Below are 21,947 nucleotides of genomic sequence, written 5' to 3' on the forward strand. Positions count from 1 at the left end.
GTTCTTATAGGCCTGAAATGAGCCAATGAAATAAACTCATAACCTGGAACAGAGCATTTTTTTAAAAGGAGGTGTGATAAAGGGGAAGGAACAGTTGTAGGAAGCTCCATGGATGCTAAAATTCAAGGCAAATGAGTACAAATTTGCTAGAAGACATTATTCCCTCCAGAAAGAATCAGAAAATATTTTGGGAGACTGAATGAATTCAAAAGAAGTATGACTACAGGAAAATACTTGTATTAAGACAAAATGACAAAAAGCACAAGCATTCAGAGCTCAGAGAGGAGACATGTCAAGAGGGCTTCAGATCAGCTGGCCCTGGAGGCTTAACAAGGAAGCCATTAGGGAAACCCTGCTGGGCCTAATTGTTTTTAGAACATATGGTACTTTGTGCCACCACCCAGCTGTGAATTCCCTGGCTTTTGTCAGCTTGTGTCACAACCTTAAGAAGAAAATAGTAGCTTACCCCCCTTCTACGAATTTACTATATTTCTTCTTATTATAACCTCCTGTACAATTGTGAAGGAACTGGACTATATATAAACTCCACATCTCCACTTTTAATTACATAAAGAAAACAGCATGACTGTCACAGAAAAACAATATAGAGAAAGCACAATACTGAGCCTATGATAGAAGCTCAATAAATACTTAATGTATCAGGTCTGCTTTCAAAATGTTATTTCATTATTACATTCATCACAGTTGCTGGGTATGGGCCAAAAATCATTTAGTGCACGAAGAAAAATTTTACAAAGCTTTCAGCATTTATTAAAATTAGGGTAACTGCTGTATTTCCTTTGTAGAATAAGTTTAAGTAAAAAATAAGGTTTCATTTCTAGAATGTTGAACTGAAAATAAGTTTAACAGAATGAATTATTTGTATATGGAAGATAATAAATATTTGTTTAATGGAATTGGAACTACAAATGCTAAAAATTAAAAAAAAAATCTCGTACTAAAGATATAGTACGTAAACCAATACATTAAAAAATTCTATCAGTACTTAAAAAACAGAACATTCTTGACTAATAAAATCTTTGACATCCAGTGAGGAAAAGTTCCTTTCAAATTTTTAAAAACGAAGATCACACAACTCTTTGGCTACAATCTTAACTGAATAAAGAAGCGAATATTTACTAATCTCTAAATCATAATAGTAAAATGATAACTAATAACTAGAAGGATATGTTTTCCTAAAAATTAACCGAATCAACATTTCTTTTGTGTATTTAACGTTAGTTACAAAAGTTAACTTTTCATTGATGACAGTCAGCACATTTGCATCTGGACCAGTTTCAAGAACCAAATTACAAACCCCAGAATACAGAAACATCTGCTCAGTTGTAATTACAGAGCCACTCACTGTAGCCTTCTCACAGTATGCCATTCCCACGGTTTTTTTTTCACAGTAAGTACATTGGCGATACAAGTTCACAATAAATCATAAAGATAATGGTACTATGAATATTATTTTAATATCTTTAAGCAGTAGTAGATAGAGAAAATGCCAGTCTTTTAAAATATTTTTATACGGTGCCAACCAGTCTGCTTTGTACAGCATGAGAGAAAATTTGCAGGTTTTAGAGACCCAGTTCACACAATCATGTCCTAGAGTTTATGTATATATATATATATATACACACACACACACACACATATATCTGCTGCGCGACTTGTGGGATCTTAGTTCCCCAACCAGGGATTGAACCCCGGGCACTGGGCAGTGAGACTGTGGAGTTCTAACCACTGGACCGCCAGGGAACTCCCTATATATATATATATTTTTAAGTTACTCTAAAATACAAAGCGAATCCAATTTTAGGGATAAAAATTAAAAATGGCTCCAATAACTAAAATGAACAAAGGTGAAACAAAAGATATCAGAAGTTCTGTATAATTATTCAATAAGAAAACAGTTGTTGAGCTTTGTAAATTTTCAGATTTGTTAAAAATCAGAAATGAAATCTTCGTTGTACATTTTATTCTATAATTCAGAATAATGGTAACGCTGCCAATGTTTAATTATATTGGTGATTCTTAAATCAGGGGCATCTTCCTTCTTATTTATGCTTATATTACTGATTTGCTGAAAAGGTCCACAGAAATTGAGAAAACACAAACTTTCTTAATAATCCTTTTGCCAGACCCTACAGTTGTGAATTTTTATGGACTCCGGAGCTGAACTAGGACCCTCAAGAGTGAAATATAGCTTTCTCCAAAGTGCCCACTATTTACTTATTTTCCACTGTTCATGCTTTTCCCCCAAGAAGGGGTCCTGTATTACATGCTCTTTGGGTCCACATGATCATCTTTTGTTGTCTTATGTAAAAGCCAAGTGCATTTTTGTTGGTTTGTTTGGAGACCAGGTATTCCACGGAACAACTAGCACATTTTTGGAGAATCTTAATATTTCTGGACTCCTGACTTACCTTTCCTGAGGGTCACGCCCCAAATAGAGCACCCTACGCCAGGACTGGAGGCAACTGGTAAATTATGGTTTCTCATTGTAGAACTGTTTAGCAAGGAGAAAAGGGACAGGTCAGTAGCCAAGTGTCATGGAATGGATTCAAGGCCGAAGACTTTTTGACTCCTAAATGAAGCGTCCCGCTTCCTCCAAAATATTATGGTGCAGTCCAGCCTTGTCCCCTGAGATACTGGTTGGGTGCTGATGCCCTCCTAGGTGTGAGAGGCCCCGCTGGGGCTTTTGGTGGCTGAACCTTAGTGCAGCTTGCTGTGCACAGGGTAGAGCAAGGTCATATGTTCTGCCCCCTTGAAAGGCAGCTTCTCATTGGAATAATAGTGTACCACTTCCGGGATGCTGTCAAAGACAGCACTCGTCTGATTCAGGGTATACTTGTTGTCTTTGGTCTGAGCCACTATGATGTGGACACATCCTTGACTAGTCCTGGAACAAAACCAAAATTGAGGAGACATGAGTGAGTGAGCAGAGGGATCCCTCCCCCCTGAAAACAATCTCAGCCAGAGTCACAGGCGAACAGGTTCCCATCCATTCCTGGAATTGTGATATACAAACAGAAATGCATTCAGCACTCCAGTGACGCTCTCAGAAGCTTCACAGCCCTCAGCTAAATGTGTATCATCCTTGGGTTGTTTATCCTTAATACACACAAGTCATCAGGCACTGGACCAAAAAGAAAAAAAAAATGTCCAGTCCCTCCTGGCCCCCAAATTGCCAAACTAGTGCTTAAGCCCAAGTGTGAGACCACGAAGGTGAGGTTTAAACTCACCCTCTTTGTCATGGCTAAAAGGACATGTGTAAGGTTTCCTCCTTCTTTCCTCCCCAAAGAACACATTAAGAATAATAATAATAATAAAACTGTTTCCTTCCTCCCCCCACGGCCAACCCAATCTGGAAAGACTGTTCCTGGTTGTGGATAATGACAGCTGGCACCGAAGGCTCAAAGATCTAATCCACGAGCACCAGTCTCAGGGACACAGCAAAGCTATTCCTGGTATTGTGTATCTGGTGGCCTATCCCGTTTTCTGAGCCATGCTGCTCCCCCCGACAACCTCTTATCCCCTCCAGTCTGATTGTTTCAGCTGCAGGGGCTCAGCTTCCTCAGGAAGGAAATGCTGTTAGGGCTCTTGACAATGATCCTCCAATATAGCACCACTGAACTCGCAAGAGCAAAGAGAATTTCCATGACACCAGCTCCACCAGGCCTACCAGGGCCGAAATGAATGTTCTGTGTACAACTGGGCAGGGGAGTCATTGCAAGGCAGTGTTTCCTTTTTCATCAAAAGAAACTGGTACCAAAATTGCAGCTGGCATTTTGACAATCAAGGGATCTGATTTATTAAAGTCCCAAACACTAGGGAATAAAAGAACCACTGAACTATCCTGTTAGAAATTACTTTTTTTTATCAGGAATTATTTCTCTGCTGAGAGGACCTACTTTAGATCACGTAATGTAAGGCAGAAAGTGATCAATGTACAACAATAATAAAATAGGACTCTCTTTATCATAAGAGATATTGGGACATTTACCCAATACCAATTTGGTATTCTTTTTTTTTTTTTTTTGGCCATGCCATGCGGCTTGCAGGAACTTAGTTCCCCAACGAGGGATTGAACCTGGGGCCACACGTCAGTGAAAGTGCTGAGTCCTAACCACTGGACCGCCAGGGAATTCCCCCGATTTTGCATTCTAATCAGAGCATGTCATACTCTGTTGTCCAAGCAAATGCATCTTATTTTCTGACAGTACATACCCCTGTGAACCACCTTCAAAGTATAGCTTTTTTGCCTGGTCATCTACCCATGATAGGGAAGTCTGCACCCCTCTCCTGCATCCAGACAGGGAGGCTTCGATACTCACTTTAGTGCAATGGAGTACCTACTGGTCCCTGACTCGCTGTTTCGAACCAGGTACCCAGCTTCTTTGCAGGGTTGTAGTCGACTCTCAGCCTCAGCACGGGTGATGGCACCATGATACCAACTGAAAAATGGGGCAGGGGGAGAAACCACGAGCATCAAGATACCAGTCCAGACAGGGCATCACTCCATAAAGCATTATTTGAAATGAACTTCTAGTGAAAGCTCAACAGCCTGGACTAGATCCTGCTTCCCATTCAAAATAGACAAAATGAGATTTGGGGAATCCTGGATCACAAAACCTATCAATCACCTAAGAGGGAGTTAACAGGGCTAGTGTCATTTTAAAAGTTTTCCCCCTGTGCAGAGGAATGGAATTTGAGATAAGGTTCTGGGGATACAGTGCATTTTCTACTCTGCACAAATGCACTGGGCTTTGAAAATGGGTTTTCACTAATAAGTCCCACCCAGACAAGTATTCAGCACCAAAAAGAATCATGTAAAATGGGCCAGTGTGCCCCAACCAAGTTCCTGGCCATTGTGTGTTACACGTGTCTGTGGAGGAGACTCACGGCTGCTTCTCCAGTGGCAGGGCTGGGTCCACTCTTTCCCCCTCACTGTGGTCAGAAAGGGTTGGCTTCAGGATCTTCTGGGTCCAACTCTTCTGTCGGTGGTGTTGCCTCACTGTCTCCTCCTTGACGGAAGGTCGCTCAGAGCCTTCAAACTGAACTGGAAGGAAGGCTCCATTTAACATCAGAGGTCACTGAGGTGACCCATGTAAACTTCAAAGAAAAGACCTTGTCTGCCTCGTCTTAGGAAAGAAGCTTTTCCCCCTCTTTAATTTGAGCTAAAATACATTGCAAGGGACTTCTCTGGTGATGCAGTGGTTAAGAATCCACCTGCCAATGCAGAGGACACGGGTTGGAGCCCTGGTCCGGGAAGATCCCACATGCCGCGGAGCAACTAAGCCCATGTGCCACAACTACTGAGCCTGCGCTCTAGAGCCTGCAAGCCACAACTACTGAGCCCTCGTGCCACAACTACTGGAGCCCACACGCCTAGAGCCCGTGCTCCGCAACAAGAGGAGTCATCGCAATGAGAAACCCGCGCACTGCCACGAAGAGTAGCCCCCACTCGCCGCAACTAGAGGAAGCCCGTGCGCAGCAACGAAGACCCAGCGTAACCAAAAATAAATAAATTAAAAAAAAAATACTGCAAGAGGCCCTGGGATAGCTGAGCTCCTGCTGTCTTTGATATCGGATCATCCTGTTAGCATCCACATGCAGCCACTTTTTCTGCAAGATATTTATTGATGTAGAACAGTTTTAGAATATGAGGGGAAACCACTTTAGTATATTTCAGCATGTTCTTTTTTTTTTAAAAAGATATTTTCAATGTGGACCATTTTTAAAGTCTTTATTGAATTTGTTACAATATTGTTTCTGTTTTATGTTTTGTTTTTTCTTGGCCACGAGGCATGTGGGAGCTTAGCTCCCCGACCAGGGAAGTCCCTTCGGCATGCACTTATAAAACACTCTTCGTTTTGGTATATTTAGAATAAAAGACTAAACAGAGTTACAGGTAATCACTCCCTGCAAGGGTGCATATCATTCTATGAAACCAAATGAAGTTTTCACTATGAAATAATAAAGAGAAAAATCAACTCAGAAATAGAAAGAAACTACTAATAGTGCCTTAAAGATGCTATGACATCTAGGTTGGATAGAAGATAAAGATATAAAATGAGCAGCATCTAGCACTGTAGCAGGTGCCCAGTAGAGATTTGTGGAAAACAATTCTAAAATAAAATAAAACAAAAACTGATTTGGGGGTGGGGGAGGGAAGGATCGGGCGTTTGGGATTAGCAGATACAAACTATTATATATAGGATAAACAACAAGGTCTTACTGTATAGCACAGGGAACTATATTCAATATCCTGTGATAAACCATAATGGAAAAGAATATGAAAAAGAATATATATATGTATAACTGAATCACTTTGCTGTACAGCAGAAATTAACACACTGTAAATCAACTATACTTCAATAAAATTATATAAAAAAACTAAAGCACACAAACAGAAAACCTGACTCAAATGTTTGCTATCAAACTAATTACCTTTTCTATTCACCCTTTACATTGACTATACTTTTTGTTTGTTTGGCTGTGTGGCTTGCAGGATCTTACTTAGTTAGTTCCCTGACCAGGGATCGAACCCGTGCCCCCTGCAGTGGAAACACAGCATCTTAACCACTGGACCACCAGGGAATTCCCTACACTGACTATACTTATAATCAAAAACATAGCTCTACTGTTAGAGGGAAAAGATATCCCTAACTTTTAAAATCAAAGGCAAAAGAAATTCGGTGGCCAGCTAAGAAGAAAAACTATGTCCTGGGAGAAGCAGGAGGGAGAATTACCTTTAATAACTATTGACAATCTACTTATCAACTTCCTCTTAAGTTATTAAAAAAAGTTCATACTTGAAGAATTGATTCCTTTAGGAGGATTTTCGAGAGGGAAAAAAAAGCTAGCTTCCTCCAGCTTTCCAACCACCTCTCCTGTAATCCACTTGATCCACTACTGGCATTTTATAAACAGGGATTTTAACAGGTTTGAAGAGGAGCACAAAGTAAGAGTTAGAAAAAGCTGATCTCAATTTGATAGCTTTGGTGGTGATTAGATAAGGTTTTTCAATAGTGACTTAAGGCATTTCTAAAACAGTCGCATACTGCCAAGATAAAGGAAAATAAAGATACCCAGAAGGATACAGGATACATGCAACATTAAGGGCTCGTCTTCAGTCCTGGTCTTCCAACCATAGCCAAATTCTCCTTTCCCCATATCATCAGATTTCTTGGGAAAAGAGACTTGCAGTTGAGGAACATAAAGAAAAGCGCCTTGGCTGCAAAGCCCCTGGCTGGCAGGGTTTTCCATCAGGGAAGCAGAAAGCAGGAGGGAGCGGGGGGCGCGGACCCAGCCCTCACCCGACAGCGCCCGCACGATCTGCTCCTTCTTCCACTCCCAGGGCTGCTCGTACTCGGCCGCGGGCCTCTCGTCGTCCTGGGGCAGCCGCGCCTTCCGCTCCAGCCCCTCGGCGCGCGGGCCGCCTTCGGCCGCCGGCTCGTAGGGCGTGTCGTACAGCTGCGGCGGCTTCCCCAGCAGCTCCTTAGAGCTCCGTCTCTTGGCCAGCGCCTCGGGCTTTGCGCCGTTCTCCCCTGGCTCACAGGGGCTGTCGAGCAGCTGAAGAGCCTTCACCAGGGGGTCTTTGGAACCTCGTCGTCTGATTTCTGAAAAACACACACCGTTCACAATACTTTTGAAGAAAAGGTGTCATGGAAGCCCTGTGATGAACCCAGTTACCGCTGCACCCCCGACCGACAGGTCTGTCTGGTTGAAGGTGACCTAGAACGCCTGGATTGTTCCTTACTGGGCTGATGGCTGCTCAGCTGGGGGAAGGGCCCTACAACTTCTTCCCGCCAGTCGCCTGAGCCAGATAATACGATCAAGCCAGATAATAGGATCAAGTCCAACGATTAGGGGATCACAACCGAAGACAGGCCTGCCTCTGGGGCCGCGTGCAGTTCGGAGAAGTGGCCTCAGGGCAACCTGCTCCACAACTCCCGGTCCCCCATCTCCTCTCGAGTGTGGTTCACCTTCAAAGTGTTTACATCTTGTTAGGAAGCTGTGATCAAAGTATGTTAATAAAAATTGAGTGTTTACTATATTCAAGCACTGGGCCACATACACTGAGGTAAGATATTTATGTGCGTTAGACAGAGTTCTTGACTTCTAGGCAGTTTCGACATAGTGACACATTCACAAATAATACTTAACAGGCTAACAACGACAGAATAAATAAAAGTAAAAGAGGAGTTGGGGGAAAAACAACAAAAATAATATCTCAAGAGCTAACATTTAGCCATAGTGTACTATGCATTATGCATTTTTCTAAGTGCATTGTAATTTTCACAACCGCCCTATGAGATGGGTTCTATTGGTTCCCCATATTACAGAAGAGAAAACTGAAGCACAAAGAGTTTAAGGAAATTGCCCAAACCAGCAAGTGCAAAGCCTGGATTCAAAAGCAGGAAGTTGGGCTCTAGAAGCCATACTCTTAGCCACCACACTTGGATTGACTCCAAGTGGAAGAGAAATGGAAGATGCATTGACTTTGATAGAGAAGGTCATTTCCAGTGGAGGAAGCTGCATGAGTGAAGATATGGAGGTGGGAACCAGAAAGGGCTTGTTCCCATCAGGGGGAATCGAGAGAGAAGTTCAAAGGACAGAGGCCAGGAGAGGAGAGGGGTAGCGGGAGAAGAAGCTGGAAAAGTAGGCAGGATAGGCACCAAAGTGCAGAAGTTTTAAAAGCCAGAATTAAAAGTTTATATTGTGGAGAACGATTGCTAGTTTTTAAACAGGTAATAACAATTATATTTGTGATTTGCTGGAAGATAACTCCAACACGGTGTACAGGATAGAATAAAGGTATGGTCTGAACGGAGGCACAGAAATGGATGCAAAAAACCGGATGCAAATCAACCAACCACCAGCTAACCAGCCAGCCAGCCACAGTGGGAAGGAAGAAGCAGCGTCTGGGGACTGACCAGCGTGGGGCCCAGAGGCCTTGGCAGGTAGAGTCAGAGATGGCTACAGTCTCTGACAACCAGAGCTGGTGATATAGGCCAACAGAAGCATCATGCTGTGGTTCCTCTAAATGCCCATGAGGAAGCCTTCAATCTGTCCACCAGGTCACAGTGAAGGAGGACTTTCCCAACACAAACATCTCGCCATATCACTTAACACCCAATAAGTTCTCAAATGTCCACTTACAAAGTGCAAACTGCTCAGCATGGCATGGGACACCTTCTGTGGTCACATCACTGCCCCCCTCTCCAATTTCTTCTCTCAATACCACCCTATCCCTGAGCCCCTTAAAATCCAATTCTTTGTTCCAACCAAACGGAACTTCTCAAGTTCCCTGCACACTGCACTGTCTTATACCCACCAGTGTCCTGGTGATCTGCCAATCCTTTGGAGTCTAGCCTAGCATCTCCTCCTCTTTCCTGCCTACCTTCTCCTCCAATGCCCCATGTCCCCCAGGTGCCACCGCTTTGCCAACCCACTCTCACCTTGCATCTCTCTCAGTGTATGGATTTATTTGTTGATGTGTCTGTATTTCCAATTTGGTGGAGACTGCCAGGCCAGGGACCCTCATATCTTGTTTGACTTTGTAGGAAACAGTTGTGCTAAATAATGGTTGGATGGATGGATGGGAGGAGAGAGGGAGGGGAAGGAGCTCTAGAACTTCTCCAGGCAGGTGACAATATGGATCTGGAGCTCGGCAGAGAGATGAAGGTCAGAGTACATGTCAAGGAGTTACTCACTAATGGATCATTGTTGGTATTGTGAGAATGAAAGCCATCACCAGAGAAAAGGAGGCTGATTGAAAAGGAAAGAGGATCAAAGGCAAAATCTGGGACTTCTTCAGTTAAGGGTGGATGGAAGAAGAGGTGCCACCGAAGAAGACGGAGAAGGAATGGTCAGGTAAGGATGAAGAGGATCAGGAGACTTACAGTGTCACAGAAATGAAGGAAAGTGAGACTTTCTACAGGTAACTGATAATGGGCATGGTGACACTCTATAGAGAAGAATCACTGACTCCATAAGACTTCTATAACAAGGAAAGGATACATTCTAGGGAAAAGTTATTAAAATCAGGACACTAAATTCAAAGGGGCAGAATTTATTTGTAGGGTGAGGTTCTAATTCTGCTGGATAGGGCCCCTTACTGCAGCTGGCTCCAATCCTATAAAACTGCAGTTCTAGTGCATTAGAATCACCTGGGGGAGCTTTAACAAATACTCATGGCTGGGTCCCATCACCACAGGTCCTGACTGAATTGAGCTGGGGTACAGCCTGGGAGTCAGAGTTGTAAAAGCTCCCCCAGGTGATTCTAATGAGAAGCTAAGCCTGAGAAGCACTCCCACAACACCTGGGTCCCCACATTCCCCCTCCCAGTTCCTCCTGCCCTCCAGAGCTAATCTTATCATTGCTAGCCCCAGCCCAAGGAAAAGGGTTCTCCTACTATCAAAAACTTCCACATCCGAATGTGAGAGTTAGAAGGACTATTCCCCATCCCCAGGTCAGGAAGGTGCCTGGGGTTGTTTGAGGTCTCCTGCATCTCTGGTCCAAGCCTCTTGACTTTCAATCGACAGCCTTTTTTCTTCATTGCTTATTCTAGATGGAGTTATGGAAAACAAGAAACAAAAAACTCTCTCTGCTCTTGGTTCAACTAAGATAAGCCTGGAATTTATGAAAAAGAACTTTTCTACAGAACTAGGAAAGAGAAAACACAAAAGAGTTCAAAGGACGATTTTCGAATTTTAAAGTTTCTGATCAAAACCTAAGTCTACCCTCAGACTGGCATAGGCTGGGGAAAACTTTCCTAAGGTCCTTGCTTCAATTCTGTCCCAGTTGAACAAAATAGAAAAAGGCTTGATTCCAACCTTAAGATAGGAGTCCTGCTCACAGGAAATTTCAATGAGTTTGTGTTAAAATGATGTACAGTGATTAGAATCTTGAGTTCTTATTACACATGTATTTTGGGTTTTTACTTTTGAGATGAGGCATTTGTATTCCTTCTATATCATTTTATTAATTTTTTTTTTGGCTGCACCGTGTGGCATATGGGATCTTCATTCCCCAACCAGGGATTGAACCTGTGCCCCCTGCAGTGGAAGTGCAGATTCTTAACCACTGGAACACCAGGGAAGTCCCAAATATATGATTGTTTCTTTTCTTTTTTTTGGCCACACCACGTGTCTTGTGGGATTTTAGGTTCCCGGACCAGGGATCGAACCCAGGCCCTCCGCAGTGAGAGCGCGGAGCCCTAACCACTGGACTGCCAGGGAATTCAGTATTCCTTCTATTTTAGATAGTCACTGCACACTTAGAGCTCTGGGAAAAACACTGGAAAGTATACAGCTGAGAATGTTCCTTCCCAGGATGATCCTGGGACTGGGCAAAATCTGCAGAGTATGATCATCTTTTTAAACAATGTTTAATTACGGGGAAAAAAAGGGCTTGAGCGCAGGGCCTATCTGCCCCTTCAAGGGGAGTAACCTTCCAGTCCCTTCCAGCACCTGGCTGCCCCCAACCTGAGGCGCCATAGAAACAGAAACAATTGCGGGGGCTGCAAGCCGACCCTTCCTGCAGGGAGAATAGCCCCTGACGTGCAGAGCTGGCTCCGAGAGGAAACGAGCCTGAGAAGGAGGAAATGGCTAGAGGAAGCTACGCCCTGGCTCTGCCGATAGAGGCCATTTACCACGGCAGACAACAGAATACAGCCAACGGGCTGCAGATAAACACCCATCTCACCAAGGGCTGAACTGAGGCCTGACCTGCACCAGTTCATATCTGCAACTGGTTGCCGTGAAACATAATATTGGCCGAAAATTTTCCCTTCTCAATTCCCAACTCTCACTGTACATAAGTATACCATTTATATTTATAAATTTATTTATTTTTGCTGTGTTGGGTCTTCGTTTCTGTGCGAGGGCTTTCTCTAGTTGTGGCAAGCAGGGGCCACTCTTCATCGCGGTGCGCGGGCCTCTCACTATCGCGGCCTCTCTTGTTGCGGAGCACAGGCTCCAGACGCGCAGGCTCAGTAGTTGTGGCTCACGGGCCTAGTTGCTCCGCGGCACGTGGGATCCTCCCAGACCAGGGCTCGAACCCATGTCCCCTGCATTGGCAGGCAGATTCTCAACCACTGCGCCACCAGGGAAGCCCCCATTTATATTTAAAAACATCAGCAGAAGACTGACTTTCTTTTGCTAAATTAATTCTAGTTAGCAATTAATATTCCCCTATACTTGTTCAGAATTCTCTTTGAAAATGGAATTCTCTCTCCAGAGTGTCTAAATAATTGTGATACTTTTCACATATGCAAGTACTAGGCGTGTTACACCTGCAGCTCAGTGGAGCCTCATCATAATGCAGCAAGAGATGTGTTAGCCCATTTTCACAGGTGAAAAAACTGAGGCTGTGTAGTAGTCAGCAGGGGAGCCATTCACTACTGGCTCCAGAGCCTATGCCTTCTCTATCATATCTTAGTTTATGCCTCAGAGATTTCATGTAGAATGCTAGTTACAATTTCTGTAATGTACCTTTTCCCTTAATCCATTTCATGTATTCAAAACATCAAACTTAGAGTCTCATAAGGCTCTATGTTTCTCTTAGAATCAGCAATAGGGATCTTTTACCGATGCTTAAAATTTTGATTTAAAATTAATATTTTCCTGTCGAACAAATCTAAATCTCTGAACAAAAGCAGATATAATTCAGAAGTCCTGAAACTTAAGTTTAACAAGCAAAATATAGGCAAAGTAAATAAATCAAAAAGTCTTCTATTTATATTTTTTCCATAATGGATAATTTTTTAAATGGAGACTGAAAAAATGAGGTTCTCCTTTAGATTTGACTATCTACACCAACCAATAAAACCATCAGGAGGCAAAAATAAAAATTTAAAAACAATCTGTGACTGGAGCTCGGTAACTAAAACCAAAGGGTGCTGGATGACCTGGTATCCCCACTCTCTAGCTGCATAATTTGGACAAGTTATTGAATCTTTCTGAACCTTGGTTTCCTCATCTGTAAAACAGAGCCTTCTAACACCCACTACACAGGGTGGTAGGATTTAGTGGGGTAATCTGGCAACTTGGCACCTAGTAGACGCTCGACTTGTGTGATATCAGCTGCAGAAGGAATTATCATGCTGAATGTTGGCTCATCTTAGGGAACTTCTAAAGACCCTCCCAATGCTAATGTTTTAATTTGGTGGCGAAAACTTATCCTACTAAATTAAGTAGAATGTTTCTGCTAATCATTTAGCTAAAATGTTCCTGCAAATCTAACAGAACAACAACGGGTTTAAACTAATATTGCCTTGTACTGATTGTCATATCTTTATTAACAATCCTGTGGAGAAATCTAAGTAAGCATTTATTCATAAATTTATAAATCCTTAGCTTTTAAAAGTTAAGAGCAAAGTTTTGGGCAGGAGGGAATCCAGGGAGCCTGGGTCCCACAGTTACTTGGCCATAGGAAAGTAATAAATGCCTCAATTTCTGTTCCTTCCTCTGTTCCCTGAGGCGGACGGTGATACTTATTCTCTTCTTCATGGCTAAGTGCTAAGTGACATATTTTCTGCTCTGTTAGGTCTGTTTGCCCCTTGGGTTGTGAGGTCCATACGGACATGGGTCCTGTGCATCTTGTTGCCTGGAGGCCCAGAGCCCAGCACAGGGCCTGGTGCATGGTAAAGAAATGCCTAGGAAATATTTGATGGTTGTTACAAAATACCATCGTGAACAATGTTCTATACATCCAAGATATTGTTGAAATCAGGCATGTTACTTCCACTTCACAGGTATTAAAAAGGCAGTACTGGGAATTCCCTGGTGGTCCAGTGGTTAGGATGCCATGCTCTCACTGCCGAGGGCCCGGGTTCAATCCCTGGTCGGGGAACTAAGATCCCACAAGCTGCGTGGCACGGCCAAAAAATAAAAAACAACACACCCAAAAAGGCAGTACAGAAGTTGGGTGCTCCACAGTTAAATCATATTCATCAGAACCCTCTCTGTCTCCTGCTGAAATAAACAAAATCCCTAACATTTCTCAAGAAATGTGAGACATTTCTGAGCTTAGACTTGACAGCCAAGCCCACAGGGAGCAAACTGAACAGAAAAAAGTAAAAGGTTAAAAAAAAAAAAAACCCACCCAGCAGCAAATCTTTTATTCCCAGCTTCCGATAAACCCACTTCCTGTTATTCTGTCCAGCTGTGTAACCTATGCGTAAAATAAGAGGTATATTCTCTTATAGCTTTGTGATATATATTTTATATATATATAAAGCACATAAATATATATCACAAAGCACAAAGAAGGTGCTTTGTGATATATATTTTAAATGAAGGACCTTTTAAATTCACCAATATAATATTTTTTAAAAGAGCAAAGGAAAAAAAGCTAGTAATTCTTAAATGTTAGTAATTTAAATTTTTAATAAATTTGAATTTATCCTCTAATTGAATACATTAGTTTTGCATTACTAAGTAAATTTATTCAGATAAACTGTTTAAAACAGAGCCTGGAACTTAATAAATGTTCAAATATTAAATGCTAGCTACTACTATTATTACATATATTTCGTATTGGACACTTTGACTTTTATTTTTTTAATTTTTAAATTTTATTTATTTATTTTTTTGGGAAAAGCAACAAGTTACATACCAACTTTTGACTTTTAAATACAACTTTCCTTGTGAGTCTGCGTGGAAAGGTGCCTTGCTTATATGTAAAGTTTAAACTTTTTCATATATCATTTCACATGTCCTGAGGCTGCTTGGTGTAGAAAGCAGACCACTCAGTCTGGAGTGGGAAGATCTGGGTTCCAATTCCTGCTCTGTCTCTTGAAGAGTCTTATGAACATAGGAGAGTCAGAATCTCTTTGATCTTATTTTCTACCCTGTAACAAGGGGGTAGTATGAGGGTCCCCTAGTTTCAGGGTTTTGTGGTGATTATATGGGGGGAGAAAAAGACATTCACTTTTAAAAAGCAAAGCACTTTCCCTATTATCAGTGTGGCTCCACAAAAACAAAAAACAAAAAACCTGAGATAATACAGATAAACTATTTACTCCAATTAAAGAGAAAGAGAGGAATAAAAACCAAAGGACAAAGAAAGGTGAATCAAAACAAAACATTAATTTTTTGTTTTTTAAGAAAATCTTTTCCCTCAGTTTTATGTAGAAGAAAATCTTTCCTCCTATTCCTTTCAAGCCTCTGATATTTTTTAAAATTCTGACTAAGTTCATTTTCACTTCCTTTCATTCACAGATTTCATTAGAGGTCACAGTCCAGTGACCTTCAGGGTCACAGCCTGGCCAGGGTACACCCTTCCCAAATGTGATGCCTTATCTCTGTAAGCAGAGAGCAGGAAACAGAGCAGTGCTTTCCTGCTGCAGCTCGGTCTCACTCTGAAGCCTGTCTTGACCCTTCCAGGGTGCTGCAGTTACCCTCATGCTCAACTCTTCTGAGACTATGCTTATGGAGCCTGAGCTTGACAGCTTTTCTATCTGTTCTTAAACAGAAAAGACAAAATCTTTAATGTGTGACCAATTATTCCCTTCCCAGGCATGAAACCCACGATGTTCAAACTCAAGGCTCCCTTGAGTCAGCACTTAGAAATTGCATTTTTTCATTACAGATTAAAGAATGTTTTAAGGAAAACTAGGTGAATAGATAACTTACTCTAAAATTGCACAAATAAATCTAAATAATTAGTTTTTTAAGTATTGTTTACACCAACTTAAGAGAATTATGAATAAAAGGGAAAAGTTTGACACAAAAAATGACAGAGTGATTGCTCAACTCACAAGTTGGAATTATTTCAACTTGAAAAGTTACAAGAGTAGTCAACTTTGGTTTTAGGAGGTTTGCCTTGAGTGGCTTGGCTCATGCCAGTGATTAATACTCATTCCTTAGTAATTAAATTTTTTTGCTCCAATATCGTAAAGCTTGTTGAGAAATCAATCTTCTACTATAAAACAGAGGATCACATCATGTCTGCAACTTTTAACAACTTAAAGTACTTTAAGTATGTGTTAGTCCCTTGGTACAGATTTATGACTCCCATTATGGATGTCAAAGCTTTGAAAGTGGCCAAAAAGTGTATTTAAATAATCTTAAAACTGAAGATCACATTCTGAGCAGATCTGCAAATTCACAAGTGTCATTTTGCATAGAATTAGAAAAACTTTAGAGACTCCCACAAATTCTAAAACTGAAGGACACAAAACCATTAGGGATGTGAACTAGATATTTTGACTTTAGTTTTGAGTCTAATTTCTGCTTCTTCCACTCAGCAGGATCTGGTATAGTCCCTTCGCCCCTCTTCCCAAAATACACACTGGTGATTATTTTTTACTACGTTCCGAGTGAGTGTGAGATTTCAGTCTGTATGAAGCAGCTCCTGGTTACAAACCTGTTATCATTTGCTGTGCATCATAGGGCTCCATGTATCCATCATTCTCCCCTACTCTCTCTGCATCCCTTTGGCCTTTCGTCCGTTTAGCATCATAAGGGTCAGCATAGTCTTCTAAAATGATGACCTGTAAAAGAACCAGACAGGGGAGTTGCTAAGGACTGTCATATACCAGAGTGACAATGGTATCAGAAAGACTGCTAAAAAACCTGCAGACCCAAAAAGAGGTCAAAATTTCCAACCAGTTCTGAAGAGCTTTTGCACTTGATTATGCTATTATCCACCCAGTTGGACAAACATCTGGTTTATTTTGGTAGTATAATTGACTGGCAACAATCCATCTAAACTCTCCTGCTTATACCCAAGGCTCTTCTCACCTCCCTCTCTCTCCCCAAGCAATAAGGCATTTGCTGGTTAAAGTGTAGCAGGGGTGGATGGCAGAAGGTGGAAGATGTCTATGGCTTTACAGCACAAAAAAATGAACTGGTCTACTACATTTTCCACGATTTTGGTTTTTTTAATGCCAACCAGTTGAGCAATATAGCCATGGTTAAGTCAGCCCATCACCCACTGATACTGAACATCCACCAGCACTGGCTAGGCACTGAGAGGGAATAAAATAAGACCAAGACTTACTTTTTGTCCTCAAGGAATTTGTAACAGCTCTAAAGAGGCAGGCTTCATAATAAGAAGCCTAAGAAATAGGTCAGAGCTAAAGAGTATTGTGGGAGTTCTAGGTTCAATAATTTACAGGCAGACTGATTCTCATAGACTACAATCAGATAGAGTTTTGATCCGTATTTGCTACAGAAAGCATCCATCCTTCCAAAAATAGAAAAGTGCCTGGGAAGGTGGTGTGAGTGCAATAGTTCTGTTCTGCAGCAGCTGGGTGACAATGTGGGAGCTCAGGGAGTCTGAGCTTGACAGGTGCTTCTCAGGGAGGAAGAGCTTTATGGGGAAAAAAGATATATTCATTTTTAAAGCACAGCACTTTCCCTATTATCAATGTGGCTCCACAAATAAACAGCTAGGATAGTATAGATAAACTACTTATTCCAGTTAAAGAGAAAGAGAGGAATAAAAACCAAAGGTGAATCAAAATTAAGGGAGGAAGCCCCAGGCCTTGGTACAATCTCTGATTACATTCTCCAAAGAGTTCACAGAGAAGCACCACTGGAGCTGGCAGAAGAATCCAGATAAACAGGGAGAAGTGAGGAGGAGGGGACAGCCTGGATGAGAGTCCTCTTCCTGGGAGGAGATGGCCTAAGAAACTTTAGACATCTAGAAGCGATGACCAATAACCGGGCAATCACTGCAGAGGGCTGTGGTTACCATTCACTCCCTCACTCCATTCTTCTTGCCTGAACACGTGTACTGCATCCCCAAGGTACAGCGAGGAACACGAAGCATGATACTCAGTGCTTGGCTGCAAGGTGCTTACAATCTAGTTAAACACATGGAGAGACCACTGACTAATGTCTGGACAAGCTGGTCATCCTTCCACGGCTCTCCTGGCAGTGTCTGGCAGGGGGGTAGGCATGCTGTAAATACTTGTGGAGAGAATAAGTGGAGGAATGAATAGAAGTGCCAGTGCAGACACACGTGGTATGTGCTACCACTCCTGACTCCATCCGGGTGGGCCACATGTTTGAAGCCTGGGCAAGAGAAAATTAAAGTTCTCATGACAGGGAAGTGATCGCCTGGGCTGGAGTCTGAAAGCTGGGTGTGAGCTCTTCTCTCTCTCCTTCACACAGAACAGCAGATTTAAAAACAAACGAACAGGGACTCCCCTGGTGGTCCAGGGGTAAAGAATCCACCTTACAATGCAGGGGACGGGGTTTCGATCACTGGTCGGGGAACTAAGATCCCACGTGCAGGGCTACTGAGCTCTCGCGCCTCAAACTACAGAGCCCACGTGCTCTAGAGCCTGCGCACCACAACTAGAGAAGAGAAAACCCTCACGCCACAACTAGGGAGAAGCCTTAGCACTGCAACTAAGACCCAACGCAGCCAAAAAAAAAAAAGAAACAAAACCCCAACTCATCTCTGTAAGAATGAAGCGGGTCTCTTCACATGTTCACAGTCCTTTTCTTAACTGTCTCACACTGGACAGCACCCAGAAAACCTCCAGTGTGTAAGAAGCAGGAAACACCTTCTGTCCTGATCTGTAATTTCCCTTCAGGGCATTTCCTTGTCCTATTCTGTAGCCTCCGCAGTCCTTAGAGCCCTGTGCCCCTTATCCTATATGGCTCCTGCACAGCAAATGTTCATGGGATGAATGAAAGGGCTGTAATCTTGTGGTGCTAGTGAAGGGCTGAGAAACCCTTTACTGGGTTGAAGTGCAAAGAACGATGGCGCTTCCAAACTAGCAGAGAAGGGGGCAGTTGAAATCAGTACTTAAACAGTTTAGAGGTTACCATTCCTTATGCTCAAGAAGGATAAAATTTACACACAAATCTAGCTTTGCAATTCCCCTGGATTTCTAAATTAAAATAAACCACTTCTACAAGGGGATCAAATTTAACAAAGCACCCAACTGTCTCATTCAATTATTCTTCTAAACTGATAACAAAATTAAATGGAAAGTACATTTCTGCCAAGTTCCCCAACGCTAGAAGGCGAATTTTTCAAGATTAAAAAAAAAATCTAATTATTTTAAATGGTCACTTAGGAGTCATCAAATGTTACAGGGGGTAAATACATCCTCACCTTCTCTGAGGTATAAAGAACCCTAGAGTTTAGCGGGTTGACGATGCTCCCTTCCCATTGTTCCGCTTCAGTAGGGGAGAGGTGGTCCAAGGGAGGTTGTATTCTTACCGTGTCTTGCTGCTTAATAATCTTGCCCTTCTCCAGTTCGGGTCCCAGGGAGGAAGGGGAAGAGGACGCGGAGGAAGGGCTGCTGCTGCTACTGCTGCTGCTACTACTGCTGCTGGGGTAGTTGCTCTTCCCATTCTTCTCCTGAGTGTCCACCTTGATGAGCCTGTTGATGTAGGTGCTGCAGCCTGAGCTCTTGGCCGCGCCCCGGTGGGGCTCCTCCTCGGTGGCCCGGGAGTTCTTGCGGCCCTTGCCCGCGGCGGCCTGAATCAGACCCTGCAGGTTGTCTCGGGATAGCCGGCTATCCTTGGGGGGGCCGACCCCGGCCCGGCTGCTCCCCAGCTCGGCCGCCGAGTTCTTTCGGCCCTTGCCCGGGGCGGGCCCCGCGCCGCCCGCCTCCGAGTTCTTGCGCAATTTGCCGCCTCCCCCGCCGCCGGGCTTGGCCCGCTCCGACACTGTCTTCAGGTTCAGGGGGAACTCCTTGAACCACTTGGCCGCCATGAGGGGGGCCCGGCCGGCGCGGCTCAGGAGCGTCGTGGCCGCGGAGCAGGCGAGCGAGGAGGCCCAGCTTAGACACGGAGAAGCGCCAGGGGCCGGGGGCCACTGCATTCCCCGGGGCTGGGGCGCTAGAGGCCGCGGCGAGGCCCCGCGACGGCTGCTCCGCTCGTCCCGGGCCGGCCGTCGCCTACTACCCGCAGGGTGGGGCCCCTACGGCCCGGGGCGGGGGGCTCGGGGCGCCGAGCGGGCGGGCGCGAGCCGCCGCTCCGGACACGGACGGCGACAGGCACGACGCACCGGGGCCCCGCCCGAGCTCGTCTTCAGCGCCTGCACGGCTGGGGGCTCCGCGGGTCTCCGGGGGCGGCGGGCGCCGGGGGCTTCCCCTGCTTTTTCCTCCCGAAGTGGGAGAGGCCGGGCCCACGGAAGCCCCGGGACAGCCCTGCCCACACTCCCGGAGACCAGGGGAGACGAAGCGGAGGCGGCAGGAGTGTCCCCGGCGCCGCGACGGACGGTGGGCCGCCAGCGGGCAGCCCGCCCTCTCCGCGCGCCCCTCCCCTCCGAGGCTGGCGCCTCCCCGCCCGCCACCTCCCGCCCAGATCCGGGGGCGCCGGGGTCAGCGCCTCCGCAGAGGCGGGTCCGGGGTGCGTGTTCGGGGGAAGGTAGCAGCAGCTCTACGTGCTGACCGGTTGCGCCCGCGTGGTTAGGGCCCCCCACTTTTTGGGCAAGCAGCTCCCCATCTGCACTGAGCCGGTCTCGGCTGGACGCTGCCTTCAAAGGCAGCCCAAGTGCGCCACGTGCACCTCTCCCACCCAGGATGGGAGCCCCTCCACTCCTAAAAGAGCTAGGCGCGCGCCACGGTCACTCGCTCCACTCTCTGCAAGCATATTTTGGGGGGGGGTGTGGGGGGAGGGTGTCTATTAAAAGCGGGAGCAGGGCCCGCGGGCGCTTGCTCCCGAGCCGGTGCAGTTACGGTCCCAGCGAGCACTGCCGGCGCGGCGCAGCTAGCACACAGATCTTCCCGCCCGGCCGGGCTGCAGCCGCCCGGGGATTGGCTGCGGAGGGGCGGCCCCGCCCCGTGCCCCGCGGGCGTCGGAGGAGTAGGAGTGCGCTGGAATGGGCCAAGGCTTAGCGTCTGGGCTGCAGGCTGGATGTACCTGGCAGGGGGGAGGTACGGCTTTTTGGTTCCTGGCCCCGGGCTGCCGGGCAGGCGGTGGCGGGGACCTGAGCGTTGGGAGGCGTTTGTGGAAACTGCACTTCTCATTTCCTCTCCAGGGTGGCGGGGCGTGTGTTACCCCTCGGAGCTTGTCGCTTGCTCTCGCCAGGTGCGTCTGCAGAACTGATTTTTAGTGGGGTTGGTGGGTGGGAGTGGATAGCAGACTGAATTTAAAAACTTTAAATTTAAAACCTTTTTAGCTTAAAAAACTAAACGTGCTGTTGAGGCTAAAGCAATACGTTCTAAATCCAATACAAGCCATGGGGACTGAATGATCCTGGCCACTCATTGGCTTCATTTGTGTGGGCGTTGGTTTGTGAGGTGGAGTGGGAAAAGAAATGCTTGCTTATACCAGCCATTCTTGAAAATGTGCCTTACCTTAAAAAAAAAACAACTTTATTGAGGTAAAATTTGCATACCATAAAATTCACCTGTTTTAGGTGTACGATTAAACGGTATTTAGTATATTTACAGTGCAGCCATCACCACAATCTAATTTTAGAACATTTCCCTGTTTAGAGCATTTGGGGCGCCAAAAGGAAACCTTGTTAGCAATCACTCCTCATTCCCCGCCCCCCCCCCCCCCAGCCCTAGGCGGCCACCAATCTATTTTCTGTCTCTACAGATTTGTCTAGTCTGGACTTTTCATATAAGTGGAATCATACAATATGTGGCCCTTTGTGTCTGGTTTCTTACTGTAGCATCACGTTTTTGAGATTCATCCACATTGTGGCATTTATCAATATTTTAGTCCATTTATATTGCCAGATAATATTCCATTCTTTGGGTATACATTTTATTTATCTGTTCATCTGTCAATTGATGATCATTTGAGTTGTTTCTTTTTTAAAAAATTTAATTTATTTTTGGCAGCGTTGGGTCTTCGTTGCTGCGTGTGGGCTTTCTCTAGTTGTGGCGAGCTGGGGCCACTCTTCCCTTGCAGTGCGTGGGCTTCTCATTGCGGTGGCTTCTCTTGCTGCGGAGCACGGGCTTTAGGTGTGTGGGCTTCAGTAGTTGCAGCACGCAGGCTCAGTAG

The 21,947-nt window shown here is 44.7% G+C and overlaps 2 protein-coding genes across 2 annotated transcripts in view; one reads left to right on the forward strand and one right to left on the reverse strand.

Annotated features, from left to right (window-relative positions):
* Positions 1-1,458: 1,458 nt before the first annotated feature.
* SHE (Src homology 2 domain containing E) lies at positions 1,459-20,202 on the reverse strand. Its single transcript, XM_059932612.1, has 6 exons — positions 19,204-20,202; positions 16,387-16,513; positions 7,329-7,631; positions 4,912-5,068; positions 4,344-4,463; positions 1,459-2,908 (listed from the first exon to the last, which is right to left on the reverse strand). Exons 1-6 carry the CDS (start codon positions 19,807-19,809, stop codon positions 2,722-2,724), a joined length of 1,500 nt encoding a protein of 499 aa, XP_059788595.1. The 5' UTR covers positions 19,810-20,202; the 3' UTR covers positions 1,459-2,721.
* A 780-nt stretch (positions 20,203-20,982) lies between these two features.
* The window catches only part of TDRD10 (tudor domain containing 10), a 42,822-nt gene continuing 41,857 nt past the window's right edge, over positions 20,983-21,947 (forward strand). The window contains exon 1 of the mRNA XM_059901954.1: positions 20,983-21,020. The gene's annotated coding sequence lies outside the window, so the exon portion shown is untranslated. The remainder of the gene's footprint in view (positions 21,021-21,947) is intronic.

Source organism: Balaenoptera ricei, chromosome 1 (genome assembly GCF_028023285.1).
Source record: "Balaenoptera ricei isolate mBalRic1 chromosome 1, mBalRic1.hap2, whole genome shotgun sequence".
NCBI lineage: Eukaryota > Metazoa > Chordata > Mammalia > Artiodactyla > Balaenopteridae > Balaenoptera > Balaenoptera ricei.